This window comes from Myotis myotis, unplaced genomic scaffold, assembly GCF_014108235.1.
Source record: "Myotis myotis isolate mMyoMyo1 unplaced genomic scaffold, mMyoMyo1.p scaffold_m19_p_8, whole genome shotgun sequence".
NCBI classification, from domain to species: Eukaryota; Metazoa; Chordata; class Mammalia; order Chiroptera; family Vespertilionidae; genus Myotis; species Myotis myotis.
In genome coordinates, this window is record NW_023416390.1 from 43827388 (window position 1) to 43850437 (window position 23050).

The following is a 23050-nucleotide window of genomic DNA, read 5'->3' on the forward strand; positions in this document are numbered from 1 at the left end:
GTGCCATCCACGTCACCCTCCTCTCTGAGCCTGGTGTTCTCCTGCAGAGTGCACAAAGCTCCCTCAAAAATGTCACTTGGAGAATTGGATCGTTTCTGTTGTTTCTTGAGAGAACAGGAATGCAGGGCTGTACATTTGTTGTTGGCATTGTTTTCAAATGTCTTATGTTTATAAGGGGACATGTTAACCTGGGCAGAGTTTGGTAGTGCCTGGAGTGTAATTTAACTTTATTGTTCACTGAAATGAATGCTTTGTTGTGCCTTATTGTTATTTGTTTAGATGGATATTAAGTTAATGCTAGAGGAGCGATGTAATGAAGATTGAGTTAGGAATTATGAGGTGACTGATGCCAGTAGCATAAAAATTTAGAACCCTGGCAAGATGTAAGAGCTTCCTGTGCAACATAAAAAGTTACTTATCTCAATATAATTTAAGGAATTTATAGAGTTCTGTGTAGAATTCTCTAATGTTTGACTTTAAATGGATTTGGAAATTTTTGATTAAATTATGAATCTGGTAGATACTGTAAATTCAAATGTAAGCAGTACTAAAATAGCTAGTGATCTGAAGGCGGGGGGGTAGGGGGGGAGTTGCTAGGATATAAATGATCCAGAAATTTATTCACATGATAGCCTTTCAATATTGCATGTTGACAATAGATAGTGTGAAGAAGGATAGTCTAAAGGAAAGACACAGAACTTGAAGTCAAGTAGCCCGGGGGTCAAATCCTGTTCTCACCACATACTAGTTAGGTGACTTTGGACAAGGCACTGAATCTCTCTGAGCTTCTCTTTCTTTGTCATTGAGGTGAACATACAGGAGCCATGTCAGTATCAAGGATGGCCAGAGTTGGGTCTAAGACAGGCCAAAGATTCCCAGTCAAAATAAAAAGCTAAATACTGATGGTGTTTCCAGCAAGAATGATTTTGTGGGATACGTGCTTGCCCCCACCCAGTTTAGCCATTTCTTTCTATTTTATAGAACCAGAATCTGAGGGGCTATATCCCAAACGTCTTGGTTTTACCTCCTACTCATTAAAGGGTAGCAGAAACAGCTGCCAGGCTTTGCAGATTGAAAAAACAAACAAAACAGGAATTCAGATCACAGACTCCTCTTCCTGACTATGACCTTGAGCAAGTCACTTTGTGTTTCATCATCTATAAAATGTCCATTATACAACATAGTCCCAGGATTGTTGTGACTAGTAAGTAGGACAGTGACATGAAGCATCAGACATTGTTCCTGGACTCTTAACAAAGATAGTCTCCTTTCCTTTCCACTTTCCACGCCCCCACCCCTGCTCCCTCAACTAACATACATGTCATTATATGCCTTTTAAAAGGTAAGATTAGAACTAGAATCTGAGAAATTTGGTAGGGACCATAATATAAAGGGAAGGGCAGGAGTTTCTAATCATGTTTGTATGGTGTAGACCAAAAGCAGATTGATCTACAAACTCTTGGAGGACAGAAACCTGTCAACACTACACAGCATACCCTGCCACTGATCTTTGGTATGGCACCCCTGTAATGCTATCACTTAGTGTGTGCTCACTGTCTTCCTACAGCCTTTTCCTCTGTTATGTGTCATCCCCTTTAAACAGTCCAGTAACCTTCTAGGTAGGTATTATTATTCATAATATGTAGATGAGGTAACCAGGACACCAAACAAATCTCCCAAGGTCAGGATTCAAACATCAATATGTCTGATTTCAAGTCCCATCTTTTTTATTATTATAACACACTGCCCCCCAATAAAATAGCTGCCTTCATTTGGTTTTAGTCTTTTAACCAAATATGTATTGAACCTTTATTTGTGCCAGTGACTGTGCTAGATTCAAGGTTTATATTAAGACATATAAGACCCAATTCTATATAAACTAGATGCCCAGTGCACAAAATTCGTGCACGGGGCGGGGGTTTCCTCAGCCCAGCCTGCACTCTCTCCAATCCTGGACCCCTTGAGGGATGTCCAACTGCCGGTATAGGTCTGATCTTAGACATACCTACAGTCTAACATCCTTCTCACAATCTGGGGCCGCTGGCTCCTAACTGCTCACATGCTTGCCTGTCTGATCGCTCCTAACTGCCCCCCCCCTCCCCCCAGCCTGATCCTCCCTAACTGCCTCTGCCTGCTGGCCTGATTGTCCATAACTGCCCCACCCCCGCCAGCCTGGTTGCCCCTCACTGCCCCCCTGCTGACCTGTCACCCCCAGCTGCCCCCCTGACAGCCTGGTCACCCCCCTGCTGGCTTCGTCACCCCCAACTGCCCCCCCTTGCTGGTATGGTTGCCCCCACCTGTCCCCCCTGCAGGCCTGGTTGCCCCATACAGCCTGCTGTTCAGTCGTTTGGTTGTCCCTCACTAACCCCCCTGCCGGCCTGGTCGCTTCACGCAGCCTGCTGTTGAGTCATTACTGTTACTGTGATGGCATTCTGGAAAATTTGCATATTCCTCTATTATTAGTATCAATAACTACACAGTTTCATTGTGATATGAGGTAGAGTGTGATGTCTCATAATAAATGTACAAGTGAAGGGCTCTGAGGTTTACTGATGGGCAAGATCACATCTAATTGGTACAAGTCATCAAAGCCTTCATGGAGGAGGGAGTATTTGAATGGAGCTTAGAGGGGTGCATTGTTTACTGCATGTACTGTGTGCTAAACTTGAGATCTAGAGATCTTAGTTACAATCACTTTTCTTACCATCTACTGTTATTTGTTATTTGCTCTGATTTACCATTCGTTCCTACTCTTCAAAACTGAAAAAAAAATAACTAGAGAAGTCACCTTGAATAGAACAGAGAGAAGCAAACAATTATCCTCAAACTCCAGGTTCCTCATTTGGGTGGAGACAGCATAGTGTTGAAGAGCCCAGCTCTTGTCCACTGCCTACTAGCTATGCAGTTTGGGAAGTTAACTTCTGTAGGCCTCGGTGCTTTCAACTATAAAATGAGGATAAAATATATACCTCAGAGGCATTTTATGTGAATTTAATGGGTTTCTACATGTAAAGTGTTTAACTGGGTGCCTGGGTCATAAGTACTTAATAATCAAATGATAACCATAATTAAAAGGTACTATAACTCTAATACATATATATGGATGAGTGGTATACATTTGTCTGGAACAGCAGAACATTAATGTTGGTTCTGAATTTTAGAGTTAGTGGCTCTTATGACTTGAGCGCTCTTCAGCAAAATTAATGCAGAAATGCAATTGCAGTTATTGAAGACATAATGGTGACCAAACCCCAGCCATTTGAGAGTAGCTAAGCACTTTTTACTGAAGTTGCTCTATATCTCCTTACTACCCTATGTAGCTGCCCAAGTTGTAGTTAATCGAGTATTTTCTTGATTAGGTAGAAAAAGTGTTCAGGAAGGACAGTGTGACCCGGCAGAGCCTATAGCAGACTTTGCCTCTCAATGACAAATGTTTGCTTTTACCCACCATGAATTTTCTGGATGACTACCACTAATATTTGTGTGCTTTTAGTTTCTTACAGCTGAAATACTGGGGTCCTAGATCAGAAATACTTGGCGGGGGGGGGGAAGCTACCTGGATCATATGAATGATTGTTTACTTTAGCTTAGTAGCTTAAATGTTGGGTTAAACACTGTATGGAAAAAATTAGGGAAAAAAATTGCTGTTAAAATTGCCTTTGGAGTCTGTTTTTATCTGGTGCCTACTGGGAATCAGGTAACTCCACTTTAGGTTGTACATGACCAAAGAATCTGTTGGCCTTTATATTTTTAGTCATCACATGAGCATCTAGGTCTAAGCTGAAGAGCAATTTAGGTTAGGCAAGGAAAAATTTTTCCATTGTATTTCCTCTTGAAACGGGAGCACTTTTTGTCTCTTATTAATCACATAAGAGTATAAATTTATGGAAATGAAATATCTGTAGATATAAATATTAATCTCTGCCTTTAGTTGTTTAGAAATGTTTTTAACAGAATAAACCATTTTAAAAGAAGGGACTAGATAGACTCAAGTAAATAAAAAAATTGGGGAGATGTTGAGAAAATAATTCATTCAATATATCCAGTATTTGGCATGGTTTAAGGACCACTTTATGCCCTAATTAAACAAGAATCTGCATTGGGCACATAACTTCTACAGATTATGAAATTTGAGGTAAATTATTTGCATTAAGCAAATGGACTGAATTCATTTAAATGTAGAGTTTTAGCCTTTCTAAATACAGTGATTATTAGAATCATAATGGGTTAAATTTAATTACATAGTATGAGGAAACAGATGGGAGATGTTTAGGGAACCGGTATGAGAAAACAAGCTTCTTGTAGCACCTTAATATAGATTTTTCTATTAAATGGAGGTGGCTTTATTACCCAGCTACCCCCCCCCCTTCTTTATTAAAAAAAAAAAATTATTTCCAAAAAATCTTTTTAATGATTTAGTTTTAATTTATTTTTAATTATACCTGACTTACAATTTTATATTAGTTTCAGATATACAACAGTGAATCAACATTTATATACTAGCACCTTACGAAGTGATCACCACAATGCATCTAGTATCTGTCACCGTACTTGTTATTGACTATATTTCCTATGCTGTACGTTATAGCCTCATGATATTCTCTACCTGGAAGTTTGTACTTCTTAATCCCCTTCCCCTTCTCTGTCCATCATCTCAACTTCGGCAACCATCCGTTTCTTCTCTGTATCTATGACTTAGTTTCTGTTTTGTCTACACTTGATCTTAGCCAAAAGGCCAAGAAGCGATTCTGTTTTGTCTTGTTCATTTGTTTTTTGTTTGTTTGTTTTTCGATCCCACGTATAAGTGAAGTCATACAGTATCTGACTTGTCTGTTTGACTTATTTCATTTAACATAATGTTCTTTAAGTCCATCCATGTTGTCACAAATGGCACAATGCATTCTTTTTTACGGCTGAGCAATATTCCATCATACATATACAGATACAGGGTGTCCCAAAAAATGTATACACACACTTTGAATAATTACTAATTGCAGTGGGTTAAATCTGAAAAGAAAGAAACATCAGTTGAGCTATCAGCTGTTAAAGTGTGTATGTATTTTTGGGGGGACACCCTATTCCCTCCCCACCCCCGAAATTTTCTTTATCCATTTATCTATCAGTAGATACCTACGTTGTATTGTCTTTTTAATTATTGTTTTCAATTTCTTCAGATAACTACCTAGAAGTAGAATTGCTGGGTAGAACATTAGTCTTATTTCTAATGTTTTCTGAAATCTACATACTGTTTTCTGTAGTGGTTGCACTAGTTTACAATCCCACCAACAGTGTACAGGAGTTCCCTTTTCTGCACATCCTTGCAAACACTTATTTGTTGTCTTTTGATAACAGCCATTTTGACAGGTGTGAGGTGATAGCTCATTGTGGTTTTGATTTGCATTTTCCTGTTAATTGTTGTTTCCTATTGAACATATTTTCATGTGTCTGTTGGCCATCTGTTTGTCTTGAAATGTCTATTTAGGGCCTCTGCCCATTTTTACTTGATTAGTTTTTTATATTGAGTTTTATAGATTTTAAAATATATTTTGGATATTAAACCCATAACAGAGATATCATTTGCAAATACCTTCTCCCATTCAGCAGGTTTCCTTTTCGTCCTGTTGATGGTTTCTTTCACTGTATAATAGCTTTTTAGTCAGATGTAGTGTCATTTATTTTTGTTTTTGTTACCTTGGCCTTGAGGAGACATTAAAAAAATATCACTGCCCTTGCTGTGGTTTGGCTCAGTGGATAGAGCGCTGGCCTGTGGGCTGAAGGGTCCCGGGTTTGGTTCTGGTCAAGGGCACATGCCTGGGTTGTGGGCTCTATGCACAGTGTGGGTCATGCAGGAGACAGCCGATCAATGATTCTTTCTCATCATTGATGTTTCTATCTCTCTCTCCCTTCCTCTCTGAAATCAATAAAAATATATTTAAAAAATATCACTAAGACCAATGTCAAAGAGTTTGTTGCCTGTTTTTTGTTTGTTTGTTTGTTTTTTGTTTTGTTTTTTTAATAGGAGTTATATGGTTTCAGGTCTTGCATTTAAACCTTTAATCCATTTTGAGTTTATATTTGTATATAGTGGCCTAATTTCTTTCTTTTTTTAAAAAAAATCTTTATTGTTCAGATTATTACAGATGTTCCTCTTTTTTCCCCCCATAGCTCCCCTTCACCCAGTTCCCACCCCACCCCAGACCCTCGGCACCCTACTGTCCATGCCCATAGGTATTGCATACATGCATATAAGATCTTTGTCCCATCTCTTCCCGCACCCTTTTCCCCCGAGAATTGTCAGTCCTCTCCATTTCCATGCCCCTGATTCTTTTACATTCACCAGTTTATTCTGTTCATCAGATTTTTTCTTCATTTGATTTTTAGATTCACTTATTGATAGATATGTATTTGTTGTCACTTTGTTGTTCATAATTTTTTATCTTTACATTTTTCTTCTTCTTCCTCTTCTTAAAAAATGCCCTTCAGCATTTCATATAATACTGGTTTGGTGGTGATGAAAGCCTTTAGCTTTTTCTTGTCTGTGAAGCTCTTTATCTGACCTTCAATTCTAAAGGATAGCTTTGCTGGGTAGAGTAATCTTGGTTATAGGTTCTTGCTATTCATCACTTTGAATATTTCTTGTCACTCCCTTCTGGCCTGCATAGTTTCTGTTGAGAAATCAGCTGACAATCATATGGGTACTCCCTTGTAGGTAACTAACTGTTTTTCTCTTGCTACTTTTAAGATTCTCTCTTTGTTTTTGTTTTTTTTGTTGTTTTTTTTTTTTACTGTTCATCAGATTATTTATTCACTTGATTTTTAGATTCACTTGTTGAGAGATGTGTATTTGTTGTGCATAATTTGTATCTTTACCTTTTTCTTCTTCTTCCTCTTCTTAAAGGATACCTTTCAGCATTTCATATAATACTGGTTTGGTGGTGATGAACTCCTTTAGCTTTTCCTTATCTGTGAAGCTCTTTATCTGACTTTCAATTCTGAATGATAACTTTGCTGGATAAAGTAGTCTTGGTTGTAGGTTCTTGGTATTCATCACTTTGAATATTTCTTGCCACTCCCTCTGGCCTGCAAAGTTTCTGTTGAGAAATCAGCTGACAGTCATATGGGTACTCCCTTGTAGGTAACTGATTTTCTTTCTCTTGCTGCTTTTAGGATTCTCTCTTTGTCTTTTGCTCTGGGCATTTTAATGATGATGTGTCTTGGTGTGTGGTCCTCTTTGAATTCCTTTTGTTTGGGGCTCTCTGCCCTTACTGGACTTGGAAGTCTATTTCTTTCACCAGGTAGGGGAAGTTTTCTGTCATTATTTCTTCAAATAGGTTTTCAATATCTTGCTCTCTCTCATCTTCTTGCACCCCTATAATTCTGATGTTGGTACGCTTGAAGCTGTCCCAGAGGCTCCTTACACTATCTTCGTATTTTTGGATTCTTTTTTCATTTTGCTTTTCCGGTTGAGTGTTTTTTGCTTCTTCATATTTCAAATCTTTGCCTTGATTCTTGCGACCCTCTGGTCTGCTGTTGGGAGTCTGTATAATATTCTTTATTTCAGACAGTGTATGCTTAATTTCTAGTTGGTTCTTTATCACAACATCGAGGGTCTCATTAGATTTCTTGAGGATCTCACTACATTTATCGGCGGTCTCACCAGTCTTCTTGAAGATCTCACTACATTTATTGGCAGTCTCACCAGTCTTCTTGAAGATCTCACTACATTTATCGACGGTCTCACCAGTCTTTTCAAGGGCCTTATTAAATTTATCGGCGGCTTCTAGACAGTTCTTTAAAGACCTTAAAAGTGTGGTTTTGAACTCTATATCCAACAGTTTGCTTTCCTCCAATTCTGTTGTTTGTGTCCTGTTTCTTTGTCTCAGCATTTTTTATGCTTCGCTGTGTCGATAGAGTGCCTTTCTGTGCTAAGTGTGCCAATTACCTGAGGTAGACACTCTTGGTGCACCCCCTTGTGGGCTTTGTGCATAGTCTTGTTGTAGTTAAGCTTTGATTGTTGTAGTTATCACTGTGAGGAATTGACCTCCAGGCCAATTGGCTGTGACAATCAGCTGTGTCTGCAGTGGGAGAACTTCTGTGCTGGAGACACGCCTCTGGGGTTAGACTTACTTCAATGGGGCTTTGGTGCTCACTGAGTCTGCCCCCTGAGTGTGTCTTTTATGGTTCCATGGAGCTGCAAACTCAAGATTCTCTCTTTGTCTTTTGCCCTTGGCATTTTAATTATGATGTGTCTTGGTGTGGTCCTCTTTGGATTCCTCTTGTTTGGGGTTCTCTGTACTTCCTGGACTTGTAAGTCTATTTCTTCCACCAGGTAGGGGAAGTTTTCTGTCATTATTTCTTCAAATAGGTTTTCAATATCTTACTCTCTCTCTTCTTCTGGCACCCCCATAATTCGGATGTTGGTACACTTGAAGCTGTCCCAGAGGCTCCTTACACTATCTTCATATTTTTGGATTCTTTTTTTCTTTTTGCTTTTCTGGTTGGGTGTTTATTGCTTCTTTGTATTTCAAATCTTTGACTTGATTCTTAGGATCCTCTACTCTACTGTTGAATCGCTGTATATTATTCTTTATTTCAGTCAGGGTATGCTTAATTTCTGACTGTTCCTTTTCCTTTTTTTTTTCTTTTTGGCATTCTCACTAAGATCCTTGAAGGTCTCACTAAGTTCTTCTGAGCTTTCTAGAAGATTCTTAAGTAACCTTATAACTGTGGTTTTGAACTCTATATCTAGTAGTTTGCTTTCTTCCATTTCTTTCATTTGTGACATGTTTCTTTGTCTCCGCATTTTTGGCTGCTTCCCTGTGTTGGTTTCTGTGTATTGGATAGCTGCTAAGTTTCCTTGAGTTGATAGAGTGGCCTTGTGTAGTAGGTGTCCTATAGGGCCCAGTGGCTCAGCCTCCCCAATTACCTGAGGTGGACACTCTTGGTGCACCCCTTTGTGGGCTGTGTGCACAGTCTTGTTGTAGTTGAGCCTTGATTGCTGTTGGTATCACTGGGAGGAATTGACCTCTAGGCCAACTGGCTGGGAGGATCAGCTGTGTCTACAGTGGAAGAGCTGCTGTGCAGGAGACACCTTTATGGGGCAGGACTTGCTTCAGTGGGGCTTTGGTGCCCACTGAGTCTGCTCCTTGAATGTGTCACTTATGGGTGTGAAGAGTTGTAATCTGGTATGGTCTGACACTGACCACTGGGCACACTGCCTCTTGATCTCCAGGAAGGTGCAAAGTCAGCCACTGTCTGGGGCCACCCAGCAGGAGCTACAGAAAGATCAACAGATTCCTCCTCTTTGTATGGGGTTTGGAAGTGCCCAGACGAGGCCCAGCTGTGAGGCAAGGCAGGCTGCTGGCCTTGGGCCTTCTTTAGATAGCTTTGGAGCTCCCTGACCCAGCTGCAGTTTGACAGGTTTTAGGCTAAGGAAGGATAGGCCATTCATGCAAAAGCTGTTGCACACAGCTTGGGTGGGGTTGTAAATTGGGTGGGGTCTCAAGGAATCTCCAGGGCAGAGCAAACAGCAATGGCTGCCAGTCAGCCCTACACTGGAGAGGTCCCAGCGCAAGAACAAGGACTGTTGCGCTCACCTCTGTCTGGAAGAAAGCCACCCCTGCATTCCTGCCCCAATGCCAGACAGTCCAGTTTCTCCCCGTATGTGTCTGGGTCCCCAAAGTCTCGCCTGGCACTGGAGCTCAGAGCAAGCAGGAGCTTGTATCTCCCTTCCAATTGAAAAAGCGGCACACCCGGGTGCCAGCCCTTTCCGCACCTGTGCACCTCCTACCAGTCTCAGTGTGCTTTCTTCTTTATCTCTATAGCTGTGGTACTTCCACTCAGCCAGCTTTCCCGCGGTCCTGGATGATAGTTGTTTTGTATTTTAGTTGTAATTTTGATATGGTTGTGGGAGGCAGCAAGTACAGGTGTTTACCTATGCTGCCATTTTGGTTCTTCCCTGGCCTAATTTCTTTTTTTGTTTTTGCATGTATCTGTCCAGTTTTCCCAGCACCATTTATTGAAGAGACTGTCTTTTCCCCATTGTATATTCTTGCCTCCTTTGTTACAGATTAATTGACCATATAAGCATGGGTTTATTTCTAGACTCTGTATTCCATTTCATTGACCTATATGTCTGTTTTGTATCAGTATCATACTGCTTTGATTACTATAGCTTTGTAGTATAGATTGAAATCAGGGAGCATGTTACCTCCAATTTTGTTCTTTTTTCTCAAGATTGCTTTGGCTATTCATGGTCTTTTGTAGTTCCATATAAATATTAGGATTAATTGTTCTAGTTCTGTGAAAAATGCCATTGGTATTTTGATAGGGATTGCATTGAATCTATAGATTGCTTTGGGTAGCATGGGCATTTTAACATATTAATTCTTCCAATCCATGAGCTGGAATGGAGATAAGAAACGCCCTAACCTTTGTAATAGAAATTGACAGGATTAAAATCAACTGGGATAAATACGGATGTAACAAGACAATAAACAGCAGAACCTCTCTGGAGATCCAGACCAGAACTTGGCTGGAGATCCTGGCTAGAGATCCTGGCTAGGCTGCTGATCAACTGAACTCCGTCTCCGTGTCATTCCTTCTTCGCCGACTCCATCCACACCTTTGGGGACCCCTGGACCTGCTGGGGTTGGACCCCGGCAGAGCACCCCAGTCCTACATCAGCAGACACCCAAGGGTCCTTCCTATAAGCACAGTTGCACTACATCCCATTGTGACCTAGCCTCAGGTTCTTTGAATAGTGAATGTTGAGACTAAGGATAAAAATATGGTTAGATCTATTTAAGTGTAGACCAACAACAAAAGCACTCATAGTAGGGAGACAAAACTCACCACTTCAGGGTGCTAACAATATTATATGCATGCTCCTTGTTTTACATGAAAATAGTATGATACCTAGTTAAACTCCTTTTTTATCAAAATATTTGTCAGCTTTTTCTCATCTTCAGTAAAATTTGGTTTTAGATAACTAACCTCAGTCTATATGCACAAAGAAGGATATGGAAAGCATTTATCTGGCAGTGCTGCATTCTTTTTAGAACCTGGTTGCTGCGTGTTAATTTTCTTTTGCTTTCAATAGGTAACAATATATTCCATTTTGTAATGAGGCATGACTCAGTCATTGCTCATTGTCTTCCCACTGTGAGGTGTTTTTTGTTTTTTTTTTTTCGTTGAGCAAGCAAGACAATCTTACATGAGAGGAGGGAGAAACAGAGTGAGTTGAGGGATACAAAACTTAAATACTGTTGCTTGATTTTCATTGGTTATCTCCTTTCTTACGGTGACCAGTCTAATCCAGCCTTCCTTGTCAAATCCCTCCCCTCCCCCACCCGCTGTTAAGGGTTGCACAGAGTATCTGTTTCTAGAAACTGATTGCAGGCAGTATGTAGGCATCTTTCATTCAGAATGGACGTTAATATATTCAGTAGGGAAGAAAGCTTTTAGAAATGTACCATTTGTCAAAATTGGATGGCTTTTAAAAAGGGACAGAGATGCCCAATGTTTCGTATGTCAGCATCGACTTTCTGTTCAGACTCAAGTTTTCAGAAGCTTAAATATAGAGCCCTTTAAAAAAAAAAAAAGGAAGAAAGAAGAATTTTTCTGGTTAGTCGACCTCTTTTTAAGAAGTGCTTCATCATCCTCCTCCACCTCTCTGTGATGTTTCTCTGCAGCTCTCTGTAGGTTAGGGTTCTGTGCTGGCTGGCAGAATGCTCATTTGTTAGCTGAATAGTTCATCGACAGACATAGATTAATATAGGTTTTATTTCTTTCCTGTGAATTCCAAAAATGCCATCCAAAGAGTCTTGGTCGGGTAGGAAAACTAACAGAGCTGCAGCTCGCAAATCAAAACAAGAGGGCCGTCAGCAAGATTTATTGATAGCAGCCTTGGGAATGAAACTGGGTTCTCAAAAGTCGTCTGTGACAATCTGGCAACCTCTGAAACTCTTTGCTTATTCACAGTTGACATCACTTGTTAGAAGAGCAACTCTGAAAGAAAACGAGCAAATTCCAAAATATGAAAAGGTTCACAATTTCAAGGTAAGAATATTTTTTAACCTTTTCTTATAAGAAGGAAAATGCACATTATTTGAAATACACAATATTAAAGGAATATCTGCTGGTGTTTTTTTTAACACTACGATGACTGAACTAAAAATGTTCTTGCTATTTAAGTAATGAAGATGTGTTAAGCATGCTTTTAAACAGAAAAAAAGCTAATAGAATCCAACCCCACTTTCTCTAATACTGACTTAGTATTCTGTTTGATCTGTGTGTTTCTAAAAGTATTGACTGATATTTGAAAGGTCTCATTTAATGATTTTAATGTTATTTTTATTTGTGATGCAAATATGTCTATCTTTTTGGGGGGGTTTTCTGTGAGAGGATTAGATCTTATTTCTTTTCGTTTGTGGTAAAAAGCTTTGGCTATAAGAGTCATGTGCTGTTGCATCTGGATTGAGCAGATGGTCTGCATTTCCCATAGTTTCTGTCTTTCCTCCTCCGTTAGTTAATTGGCCGTGATGAAAGGAGACTGACCACCATGGGAATGTTGATGCTGCTGACATGAGCAGCTTCTCTTCAGTTTCTGAATATTTGCTTTCACCTTGTGTATGTGTAGTTCTAAATTATTGTTAATGTGTTTTACCAACTATACTCTAATCACCTTTCGTCAAAATGATGTGTGTGATTCAAGCTGTGTGTAGATCTTGCCTGTACTTAAAGCATGACATAAGGACTTGAAGTTCAGTCCTTTGCAACCTAATTTAAAGGACATACAATGTGAGGCCATGCATGAGACCCAGTTACACTTAATGCATGAATGGATGCACTGGCATTTCTATAGTAACTTCCCAGTAGTTAAACAACTTTAAGCTGAAGTTCTTGAGACACAAATATTTTCAGGTTGGGAAAATGTTATAGTTTTGATGTTGGGAATGTGTGGTTTCAAAAGATGATAAAGCTGGAAACCCCATTCTTCCATTTATTTATTAATTTATTCAGCAGATATAATGCACCATGATCTGTAGTTAGAAACTTTATTCCAAATTTGCCATTCATCCTGATTTATAGCACCAGCATTTATTTTACTTAAATGCTAAATACAAAACTCCCAATATGCTGTTTTTTTTCATAGTGAGGAATAGACTTTTATCATATTTAGATCATTTGGGGATACAGGATAAATTCCAGAATGCATGGGATATGTAAAGAGTGCTAATATTTCAAGATAAACCAAATAGCATTTTCTTCTCCTTTAATCTTAAGGCCTCGCCTTTCAGCTGGTATCTTTGATTTAAGATGAAACAGACCATTTACTATGTGTATCAGGTCTCAACCACATCTTCCATTTATGAACCTAAATAGCACATACAGGTTACTAGGCCTCAGTTTCTTGCATGATAGAGTACTTGGTCTTACAGGATGTTTATCAGGAAAATGATTCCAAATAAATCCTTTTGCAAATACAAAGTTTATGTGTTGTTTCATGCTTAGGAACCTAAATGACCATAGTTCTTCAGCAGGAAACTAAGCATACTATTTAGAAATAGCTGAGATTTTAAAATATACAGTATTTCCAAAGATGTACCCTCTGGTGTGTTCAGCAGGAACAGATTGACATATTAAGGATCCATTTTAGTGCTAAGTCAAGTTCATTGTACATGCTTTCTGTCAGTATTGGTTCAAGACAAAGAGTAGGTCTTTTCAAGGATTTGCATAAGCAAGCAAATATTCTCTATATTTTGGTTGCATTTCCAGTAATTTCTCTATTTTAATTTAGCACATGGCTTTAATGAGGATATTTTGTACAGCCAGAAAGTGCTGACTCTGAGGCCAATTGTGACTCTTAGCTTGGTACTCAAACTGTTTTAAAGATATTTATCTTTAAAAAAGAAGAAGCCTGCTTTCATCTCTGGACCTAAAAAATTAAAAGCAGCTTGAGCATACTGTTTAAAAAACCATGCTCAGGAAAGAGCTTGTGTTAGATAGTGAGTTGCATTACATATTTTTTTAGAGCTGCTGATAAGGTCAGAAGTCTCAGAACATGAAATTACTCTTTGTTATTTAAAAATGTTTCTGTAGGGTGGCATTATTAAAGAGTTGGTGGGGGGCGGGGGGGGGGGGGGGGCGTCGTACTTGGCTTCCAAGAACATCCCCGAAAGAACTCAGACTCTGGCAGCAGTTCTCTCCCACACAGCGTTCACGTAGAAGGTCACTGCTGTGATATGGAAGTGTACACCGCGCAGAGATTTATTGTGGGAAAGCCCTGAGCACTTACATAATAACTGCTCACGCGGCCTTGCCATTGCCTGTTTCCGTGCGGTGAAGTGCATTCTGCCTCGCCGCAAGCCCGCTCACCAAAGCCTCGTTTCCATGCGGTTTTCTTTTTTGCTTCGTGAGCTGCCTTGTTATGTAATGTTGCTCTGTGGTGAACAGCTGCCAAACCCTGTTTCAGAGAGTGAAGCCAAGAGTGTCCTATACCTTTGGTAAAATAAAAAACAATAAAAATACTGGGCCTAACTCCAGACAGGTGTTTGTTTTTTTAAAGAAGGGAATAGAAACAAAACAGGAACACTTCCCATTTTGCTGTGTTATGTAACATGGTCTTTTGCCCCCTTATTGTTACTTAATAAGGATTTGACAAAGAATGGATCACAAGAAAGATCATTATCTCTTTTGGGGGAGGGCCATCATTTTAAAAATAAATGTACCACTTAAAAAATGATTATAAGATGTCAACATAACTTTAGAAAATAATTTTAACTGTCTCCTGGATCAACCTCTCATAAGAACTGCCCCCATCCTAACACAAGAATGAGAGAGCAAGCTAATTTCTGGGGCAGACTTTAAACTAAACAGAAAACCTCTTGACATTAAAAGTAAGACACAGGCACCCCACCAACAGTGAGTGTGCCCACAGAGGAGGCTCTCTGCGTAGAATGATAGCTCCATCCCAGCCCTTGCCCTCAGGAACTTGCTCCTTATTTGAATGACCTTGGCCATGGCTTCATCTCTCTAAGCCTCTGATTCTGCATCAGAAAAAGTGAGTGCTGGGTATGTGTAGGCACAAGGTAGCCACTATTTTTGTTATTACAAGTTACCCCTAAATTTATACCAAGACTGTTTTTCTTGCTCAGTTATAGCGGTCATGATGCAGTTGAGAACTCTGGCATGATTGTGGGGGTCAAAGACAGTTCTTGTTTCCTTCTTAGCTCTCCGGCAGCATTAGTTATATAAGAGCAGTTGCATTTTCCTGCACCACAGAATACAGTGAAATCCTCTATATTTCTTTTACTCCCTCCAAATTAAAGTATTCAATGTTTCACTTGGTATGTTTAATTCAGATAGTCCTATAAAATAAAATCAAGATTGCATATGATTACAACAACACCAGAAACCTGGCAAGTTAAACAACTAAAAAGCAAACAACATGAAGAACTTTAGTGAGTAGATACTTAAAAATCTTGAAGATAGTCTGGAAGTGGTGACTGATTGGTTTTAGAGTTTCAGATACTTGCATTCTGCATATAAATTAGATTGTAACATAATAGATTTAATGTTGCCCAGATAATATGCAAGCAATGAATCCTGAGATGTGAATTGATACTGCAATTAAAACACTCTAACATGAACCATGTAATATTTATTTATTTTAGAGAGGAAGGGAGGGATAGAAAGATCAGTGAGAGTCATTGATAGGCTGCCTCCTATGCACCCCCACTGGGGATCGAGTCTGCAACTTGGGGATGTGCCCTTGACCGGAACTGAACCTGGGACCCTTCAGTCCTCAAGCTGACACTCTATCCACTGCAGAACCTTGTAATATTTAGTAAAATTACTGACTCAAGACCACTGGGTTAAAGCAATAACAGTGAACCCGTCAATCGTGGCCCACAAACCAGACATTGTGTGGTTTGGTAAACAGTGGGGTAGGGATGGCCAGCACTCCTGCCCAAAGTGGACTTTTCTTCTGAGGATACAGACAAATGCAAGCCTATGGTTTTCATTTGGTTCACATTTGAGAGTTATTACAAAACGAACCAACAAATAAATAATTCAATGTAGCTTGAAATTTAGAGTTAAATTATGTGATCTGTAAGTTCTCTTCTATCTTGAAAATTCTGATTCAAATATAATGAGAAGCATTTCATTTGTTAATATATTGTCTTCCATTATTAAAATTATATTAAGGCCCCTATAGAAACCATTTTTTAAAGAGAATCCAAAATACACTACATATGAAAGAATATTTTTAAAAACTAGTTATATTAGCAGTCAGTGAAGTGTCAGATTCAAGGACTGAACCTCCCACCTCTTCTGTTTTCTATCTCCATCCTCCTTCACTTGTCCCCCACATCTAGTAAAATGCCTTATCTATGCTCAAGAAGCATCCATTACATGACATGACATAACATGGGGGACCGTGGTGATGGTGGTTGTTATTTTGAAACCACTTCTCATGGCAGCTAGAAATTTCAAAACAAAAGTAGATTCTTCTAATCTTAAGACCTGTGTTGTTATAAATGGACTTTAAAAAAATCAGATTCATGGGAATTTTTTAAATGAAATAAAACCCCAAATATCATGCTATCTTATATTTGACAAGAGTATCTATGTTCACATTTTAAGTGCTTGGAAATTTCAATATTGTTTTGAATTAAGAGTATTATAAAATGAGTTAAATGTAATATGACAAAATGGAAAAGGCAACCTGGAATGTCTCATTGTTAAGCTTCAGCAATAAGGTCACTCATCATTGCTTCTCCTATGTATATAAACATGAGTATCCCAAATTAACATTTCAAAGGAATGATGTTTTCCTCCCAGTAGTTATGTGTGTGTGTACACATGTACTATTCCTGATTCGTAATGTGGGTAACTTGCAAGAAAAGATAAAAATAAAGATCAGTGCAGAGGGGGATTATTTCTGCCTGGGGCAGTCAGACTCGTAGAAGGCTGACTGAGAGAGAGTAGGGGACTGGATAGATCATCTATAAAGGCTCTGGGCATTGTGTTTCTATTGCTGTCTGATAGAATACTTAGCGGATGTGTGGAAGCCAAAAATAATGAACACACACTAGTCTGCTTTGTACTTCTGCCCCTGCTGCTGAGGAGGCCACAGAGACTCAGAATGTCCTTTCACCCCGGTCTCCGTGCTGCCCCCAGCATTGTGGCCCTCAGCCCTGTCTGTCCTTATGGCCCGTAATTCTGGCTGGGGAACTGGCTATAACACCTTGAGTGCAAATCTAGATGCTTAAGATCATTGGAAGGGTTACTATAATCCAAAAAGAAACATGTCACAAGTTTCTTGTTGGTTGGTACATAGTTGCTTACACTTCTTCATAGACATTTTATGGGACTAGAGAATTTTAAGATGCTATACTTAACTCAAGAAAACCCATGATTTTATGGATTGGAAGAATTAATATGGTCACTATACCCAAAGTGATCTACAGATTCAATGCAATTTTTATCAAAATCTCAATGACATTCTTTACAGAAATAGAAAAGACAATCCTAAAATTCATATGGAACCACAAAAGACCCCAAATATCCAAAGCAATCTTAAGCAAGAAGAACAAACCTAGAGACATCACACTTTCTAATTTCAAAATATATTACAAAGCTATAGTAATTAAAGTAGTGTTAAAGCAGACATATAGACCAATGGAACAGAACAGAAGCCCAGAAAAAAGTCCATGCATCTACAGTCAACTCATCTTCAGCAAGATTGCCAAGAATAGTAAATGGGGAACAATAGTCCCCTCAATTAATGATATTGGGAAAACCGGATGTCCACATGCAAAAAAATGAAATTGGTCCCTTATCTCACAACATATACAAAGAAAACAGTTCAAAATTGGATTAAACACTTAAATATAAGCCCTGGAACAAAAAAGAAAGAAAAGAAAACATAGGAAGAAAGCTTTTTTTTTAATCTTTATTGTTAAAAGTATTACATAGGTCCTCCTTCCCCCCCCCCGGCCCCCCCATTAACCTCTTCCAGCCCACTCCCATCAGGAATAAAGCTTCTTGACATTGGTCTGGGCAGTGGGCTTTTGGATGACACCAAAGCACAAGCAACAACAGCAAAATAGACAAGTGTGACTACATCAAACTAAAAGGCTGCTGCACAGCAAAAGAAACAACAGAGTGAAAAGGACTTATGGAATAGGAGAAAATATAGGCAAACCATATATCTGATAAGGGGAGGGTTTATGTCCAAAATATATAAGGAACTCATACAACTCGGTAGCAAAAACCAAATAACCCAATTTTAAAATGGGCAAAGGACATGAATAGACATTTCTCAAAAGAAGATTATACAGTGGCCAGCAGATGCTCAGTATCACTAGTCAACCTCACACCTGTTAGAATGGCTATTTTAAAAAAAGACAAGGAAAATACCAAGTGTTGATGAGGATGTGGAGAAAAGGGAACCCTTGAATACCGTTGGTGCAAATGTAAATTGGTGTAGCAATTATGAAAACAGTATGGAAGTTCCTCAAAAAATTAAAAATATAGTTACAAGCAGTAGGTTGCTTTTTAACGCTGCTGATTGTTTCCTTGGCTGTGCAGAAAATGTATCATTACATGGAGCCCGCATGTCTGTTTTTGCTTTTGTTGCTTTATAATTTGGAGAGAGATTTGGAAGTTTGTTTTTCTTTACTTGGAGGCTGTTAGTGGAATTTATTGAGTGTCCTATTCCTTTTGTGGAATTAAAAAACAAACTAGCCAAAACCGGTTTGGCTCAGTGGATAGAGCGTCGGCCGGCCTGCGGACTGAAGGGTCCCAGGTTTGATTCCGGTCAAGGGTGTGTGCCTTGGTTGCAGGCACATCCCCAGTAGGAGATGTGCGGGAGGCAGCTGATCGATGTTGCTCTCTCATCGATGTTTCTAATTCTCTGTCTCTCTCCCTTCCTCTCTGTAAAAAAATCAATAAAATATATTTTTTAAAAAAACCTAAAAAGATTATCGAGTAGTTTAAATTTGGGGAGAGATTTACAAATTTGTCTTTCTCACTAGGTGGCTGGTAGTAAAACATATTAAGTGTACTATTTTTTTATGTAATTAAAAACCAAATAATCAAAAACAAGCCTGCACCAGGAGATCACTGGTTCAATTCCCGGTCAGGGCACACTCCCAGCTTTCAGACTCCATCCCCAACAGGAGGCGTGCAGGAGGCAGCTGATCAATGTTTCTGTCTTCCTCTCCCTTCCTCTCTCTCTAACATTACAAAAAAACAACAACAAAGAACAAATCTGAGGCCAGCCTTTGAAATTAAGATGTAGGGTTGCTACTTTTAAACACCTTAAGAAGGACACACAATTTCAGAAATTCACTTCTTCCAAAATCCTGTTCTTTTAATACTTTAGTAAAAAGTATTGTGTCCACACAATAATCTAACCCTCAGGGATTGTTTTTTTTTTCTTACATCTGGGACATGTTGGTTACTTCTGTAGTTACTTGTATCACATATCCATTCTCCCCTTCCAGATTTAACTGAGGAGTAAGTCTTGATTCTATCCTGCTTATTCTGTAAATTAATGGGAGAGATGCATATGTAATATTTCATATCTCTATTTTTCAAAACCTTAATTGACAAATTATACTGTCATGCTGTCATTGTCTTTGTGACCCACCATGTCAAAATTCCTCAGTGGACAAAGAGTCTTCACGTAGGAGTGAAGCCCACTGTAACTTCAATAAGATTGCCAAAGCACGTGCCTAAAAAATACATACATGCCATACCTCAGTTATTGTCTGTAGTGCCAAGTTCCCTATTATCTCAGTATACTTGTCATCAGTCAGCATTCATTATTTGTATATAATAGTACATGACACAAAAATATCATTGCCTTCATCAAAGAGCAGAGAGAAAAGAGATACACAAAAAGGGAGCGGAATATAAGTCAAAGAAAGATGTATTAAAGAGAATACATGCAAATATTTGTTTTTCTTTCTTAAATATTTTACCACAGTAATGATGTTATCTGGGAAAACCGCCACAAATTATTTTTCTGATAAACACCAGTAGTTTTCTTTCCCAGGTTTACTCTTCTTAAATTATCTTAAGATTCTCCTGGTTAAAAAGTAGGAAAGCTAGAAAAGGAAGGGGAAATAGCCCAGTAGTGTCGCACTTCTGGATAACATAGTCAACTGCTTATTTTTTGTATTTTATATTCTTTGAGGAGCAAAAATAGAACTTGGGTGTATTTTTTAAAAATGTTATCCAGATGTAAAAATTAAAAAGAAAGTAATATGTCCACTTTTAGGTCATGCAAATGAGGGGCTTCTTGTTATGTTAGGTGATATCCTCCAGTCTGTTGCATTAGAAATGATACTTTGGCTGTCAGTGTGAATGGATTTGCCCAAATCAGGCCCAAACTGCCAGGCTCACTTTCTCTCTTGTGTGGAACTCCCTTTGGAGTTCCCGCTCTTACATGTGCCACACCCTCGCACTCTGCGGCTCTGCCTCACAGGCTTGGATGGGGCCCTTGTTCATAAAGAGAGGCTCCATCTCTGGGAAGCATGTGATTTTGCTTTGATGGTTGTTATTACAGCTCATTTCTCCAAAACTGTATGACATTGCTTCAGTGTGTCTGTGTAAATCCTCCATTTGGAACCCAGGACTGACATTTACCATTTGATGGAACAGACAGGAGACTTTCCATTTCAAGTGCTGGAAAGCCAAACCCTTGCTCTCTGAGGCAAAAGGGAAGTTATAGGGAAAGTCTGGTGTTAGTTGACCCAGAAGCTTAATAATGCCAACAGAACTCTGTCTCCAAGCTCCATCTTCATTTTTAGGCCCCTACTGCTGACAGGTGCTGGTAAAGATTCCAGCTCAGATGCAAGCCAGCTGCAATAAGAGACTGTCTGAGCAGAGAGCCTGGACCTGGCAGGCATTCACTTAATTATCTTACGCTAGAGGCCCAGTGCATGATTTTCGGGGGAGTCCCTCAGCCTGGCCTGCGCCCTCTTGCAGTCCAAGAGCCCATGGGGGATGTCTGACTGATGGCTTAGGCCCACTCCCCACTGGCAGTCGGCCATCCTTAGCACTGCCTCAGAGGTGGGAGAGGCTCCCGCTGCTGCGCTCTCCAGCCATGAGCCTGGCTTCTGGCTGAGCAGCACTCCCCCTAGGGAGCTCACTGACCACTAGGGGGAAGCTCCTACATTGAGTGTCTTCCCCCTGGTGGTCTGTGGGCATCATAGTGACCGGTCATTCTGCCTTTCAGTTGATTTGCATATTGGCCTTTTATTATATAGGATGCCCTTCTCTGAACCAGTAATTCTAGTTTCAGGAGGACAGAATATGCTTATTGGTTTAGATCTAGGTCACCTACTCTACCCTGGAGCTGGGGATAGGGTCAGTTCCATACGGTTCACATAGATTCAGGACTGTTATTCAAAAATAAGAAACGTCCACTACATTAAATGCAAATGAAATCACCAGTTACAAGATCCTAGTGTACAACCTACCGAATACAACAGTGTTAATGTAACACTTTGCTGGGAGGGATGTGCATGTAGAGCACAGTGACAAAGGAATTCTAAAGCAGTTCAGCCTATATCCAGGACATTGAGAATTGCTGTGAGTAAGTTAACATTATTTTATACATGTAGAAACTGAAGCCTAGAGAAATCAAAGGTTCAAGCTCACATAAAACATTAGTTTTAGAATATAATCTGAACTTCCACTTTTGGCTACATGGAGGAAATAGATACACCTTCCCATCTTAAATAAATAGCAAACCCGAAAAAGTATGTGAAACAGTAGTCAGACATTGAACAGCAGGTACTGAAAGAAGGAACACAAACAAGATGAGTCTTACAATTGTTCTTGCTTCCTACCTAAAGGGAGTTTCCAGGCCACAGCAAAATGGAGGGGGAATCAAAGGAAAGCCCAGAGGTCTAGCTAAGTTGAGGACACAGAGATTGGTGTTTGGTGAGGCAGAGTAGCTAAAATTTGTGGGACGGAGTACCTGGGGGCAAACCCATACACGGACAAAGCTCTGGAGATCTGTATAAGAGTCTTTTTTAATCTTTGACTGAGTACTTATCTACATATGCATGAGAGGAAACCATCAGAAAGCAGTAGGCTGAATAATTATGAAAATGCACCCAGAGCTGGAGAATACTTTTGCCCACCAGTAGGGGTGGAAAGACATCATAATACGTGAGGAATTGTGTTAAAGGGGCATCTTAATAGCATAACTAAATTAGCAGAGACCAGAGGCTGCAGTGAGGAAAGAAATAGAAGCTATTTAAAATGATCCAAATGAAATCTCCAGAGATTAAAAATATATTTAAAATGAAAATACACTGGGTGGACTTCTAGGAATATATCCTAAGAAATCTGAAGCACTAATCAGAAAGAATGTATGCACCCTATGTTCATAGCAGCACAATTTACAATAGCTAAGATCTGTAAACAGCCCAAGTGCCCATCAGTAGATGAGTGCATAAAAAAGCGGTGGTACATTTATACCATGGAATATTATGCAGCAGTAAAAAAGAAGACTTTCTTACCCTTTGAGACAGCATGGAGGGACCTGGAGAGTATTATGCTAAGTGAAATAATTCAGTAAGAGAAAGACAAGTATCACATGATCACACTCATATGTGGAATCTAGCAAAATAAACTGATGAACAGAGTGGATCCAGAGACATGGAAGCATGGAACAGAGTGTGGAATCTCAGGGGGGTGGGTAGGTGGGTGGGAGGTAATCAACCAAAGACCTTGTATGCATATAGGCATGGCCCATGGACACAGACAATAGGGTGCTGAAGGCCTGGGGCAGGGGTGGGCTGGAGGGGTGTCAGTGGGGGAAAAATTGGACAGGTGTAATACTTTCAATAATAAAGAATTATTAAAAAAAAAAAACAACAACATACACTGGGTGGAATTAACAGCAGGTTAGGCACCACAGAAGAAAACATTGGCGAACCAGGAGGCATACAGCAAATATCCAAAATGAAGGACAGCAATAATGTTTTTGAAAAATGAGCACAGCATCCGTGATCAGTGG

The 23050-nt window shown here is 39.5% G+C and overlaps 1 protein-coding gene across 3 annotated transcripts in view; it reads left to right on the forward strand.

Annotated features, from left to right (window-relative positions):
• Nucleotides 1-23050, forward strand: part of CHN1 (chimerin 1) — a 159019-nt gene that overhangs the window by 96090 nt on the left and 39879 nt on the right. For all 3 annotated transcript variants that reach the window (XM_036320021.1, XM_036320022.1, XM_036320023.1), the window contains one exon: nucleotides 11983-12060. In XM_036320021.1, coding sequence (XP_036175914.1) covers nucleotides 11983-12060 — 78 coding nt within the window. The remainder of the gene's footprint in view (nucleotides 1-11982; nucleotides 12061-23050) is intronic.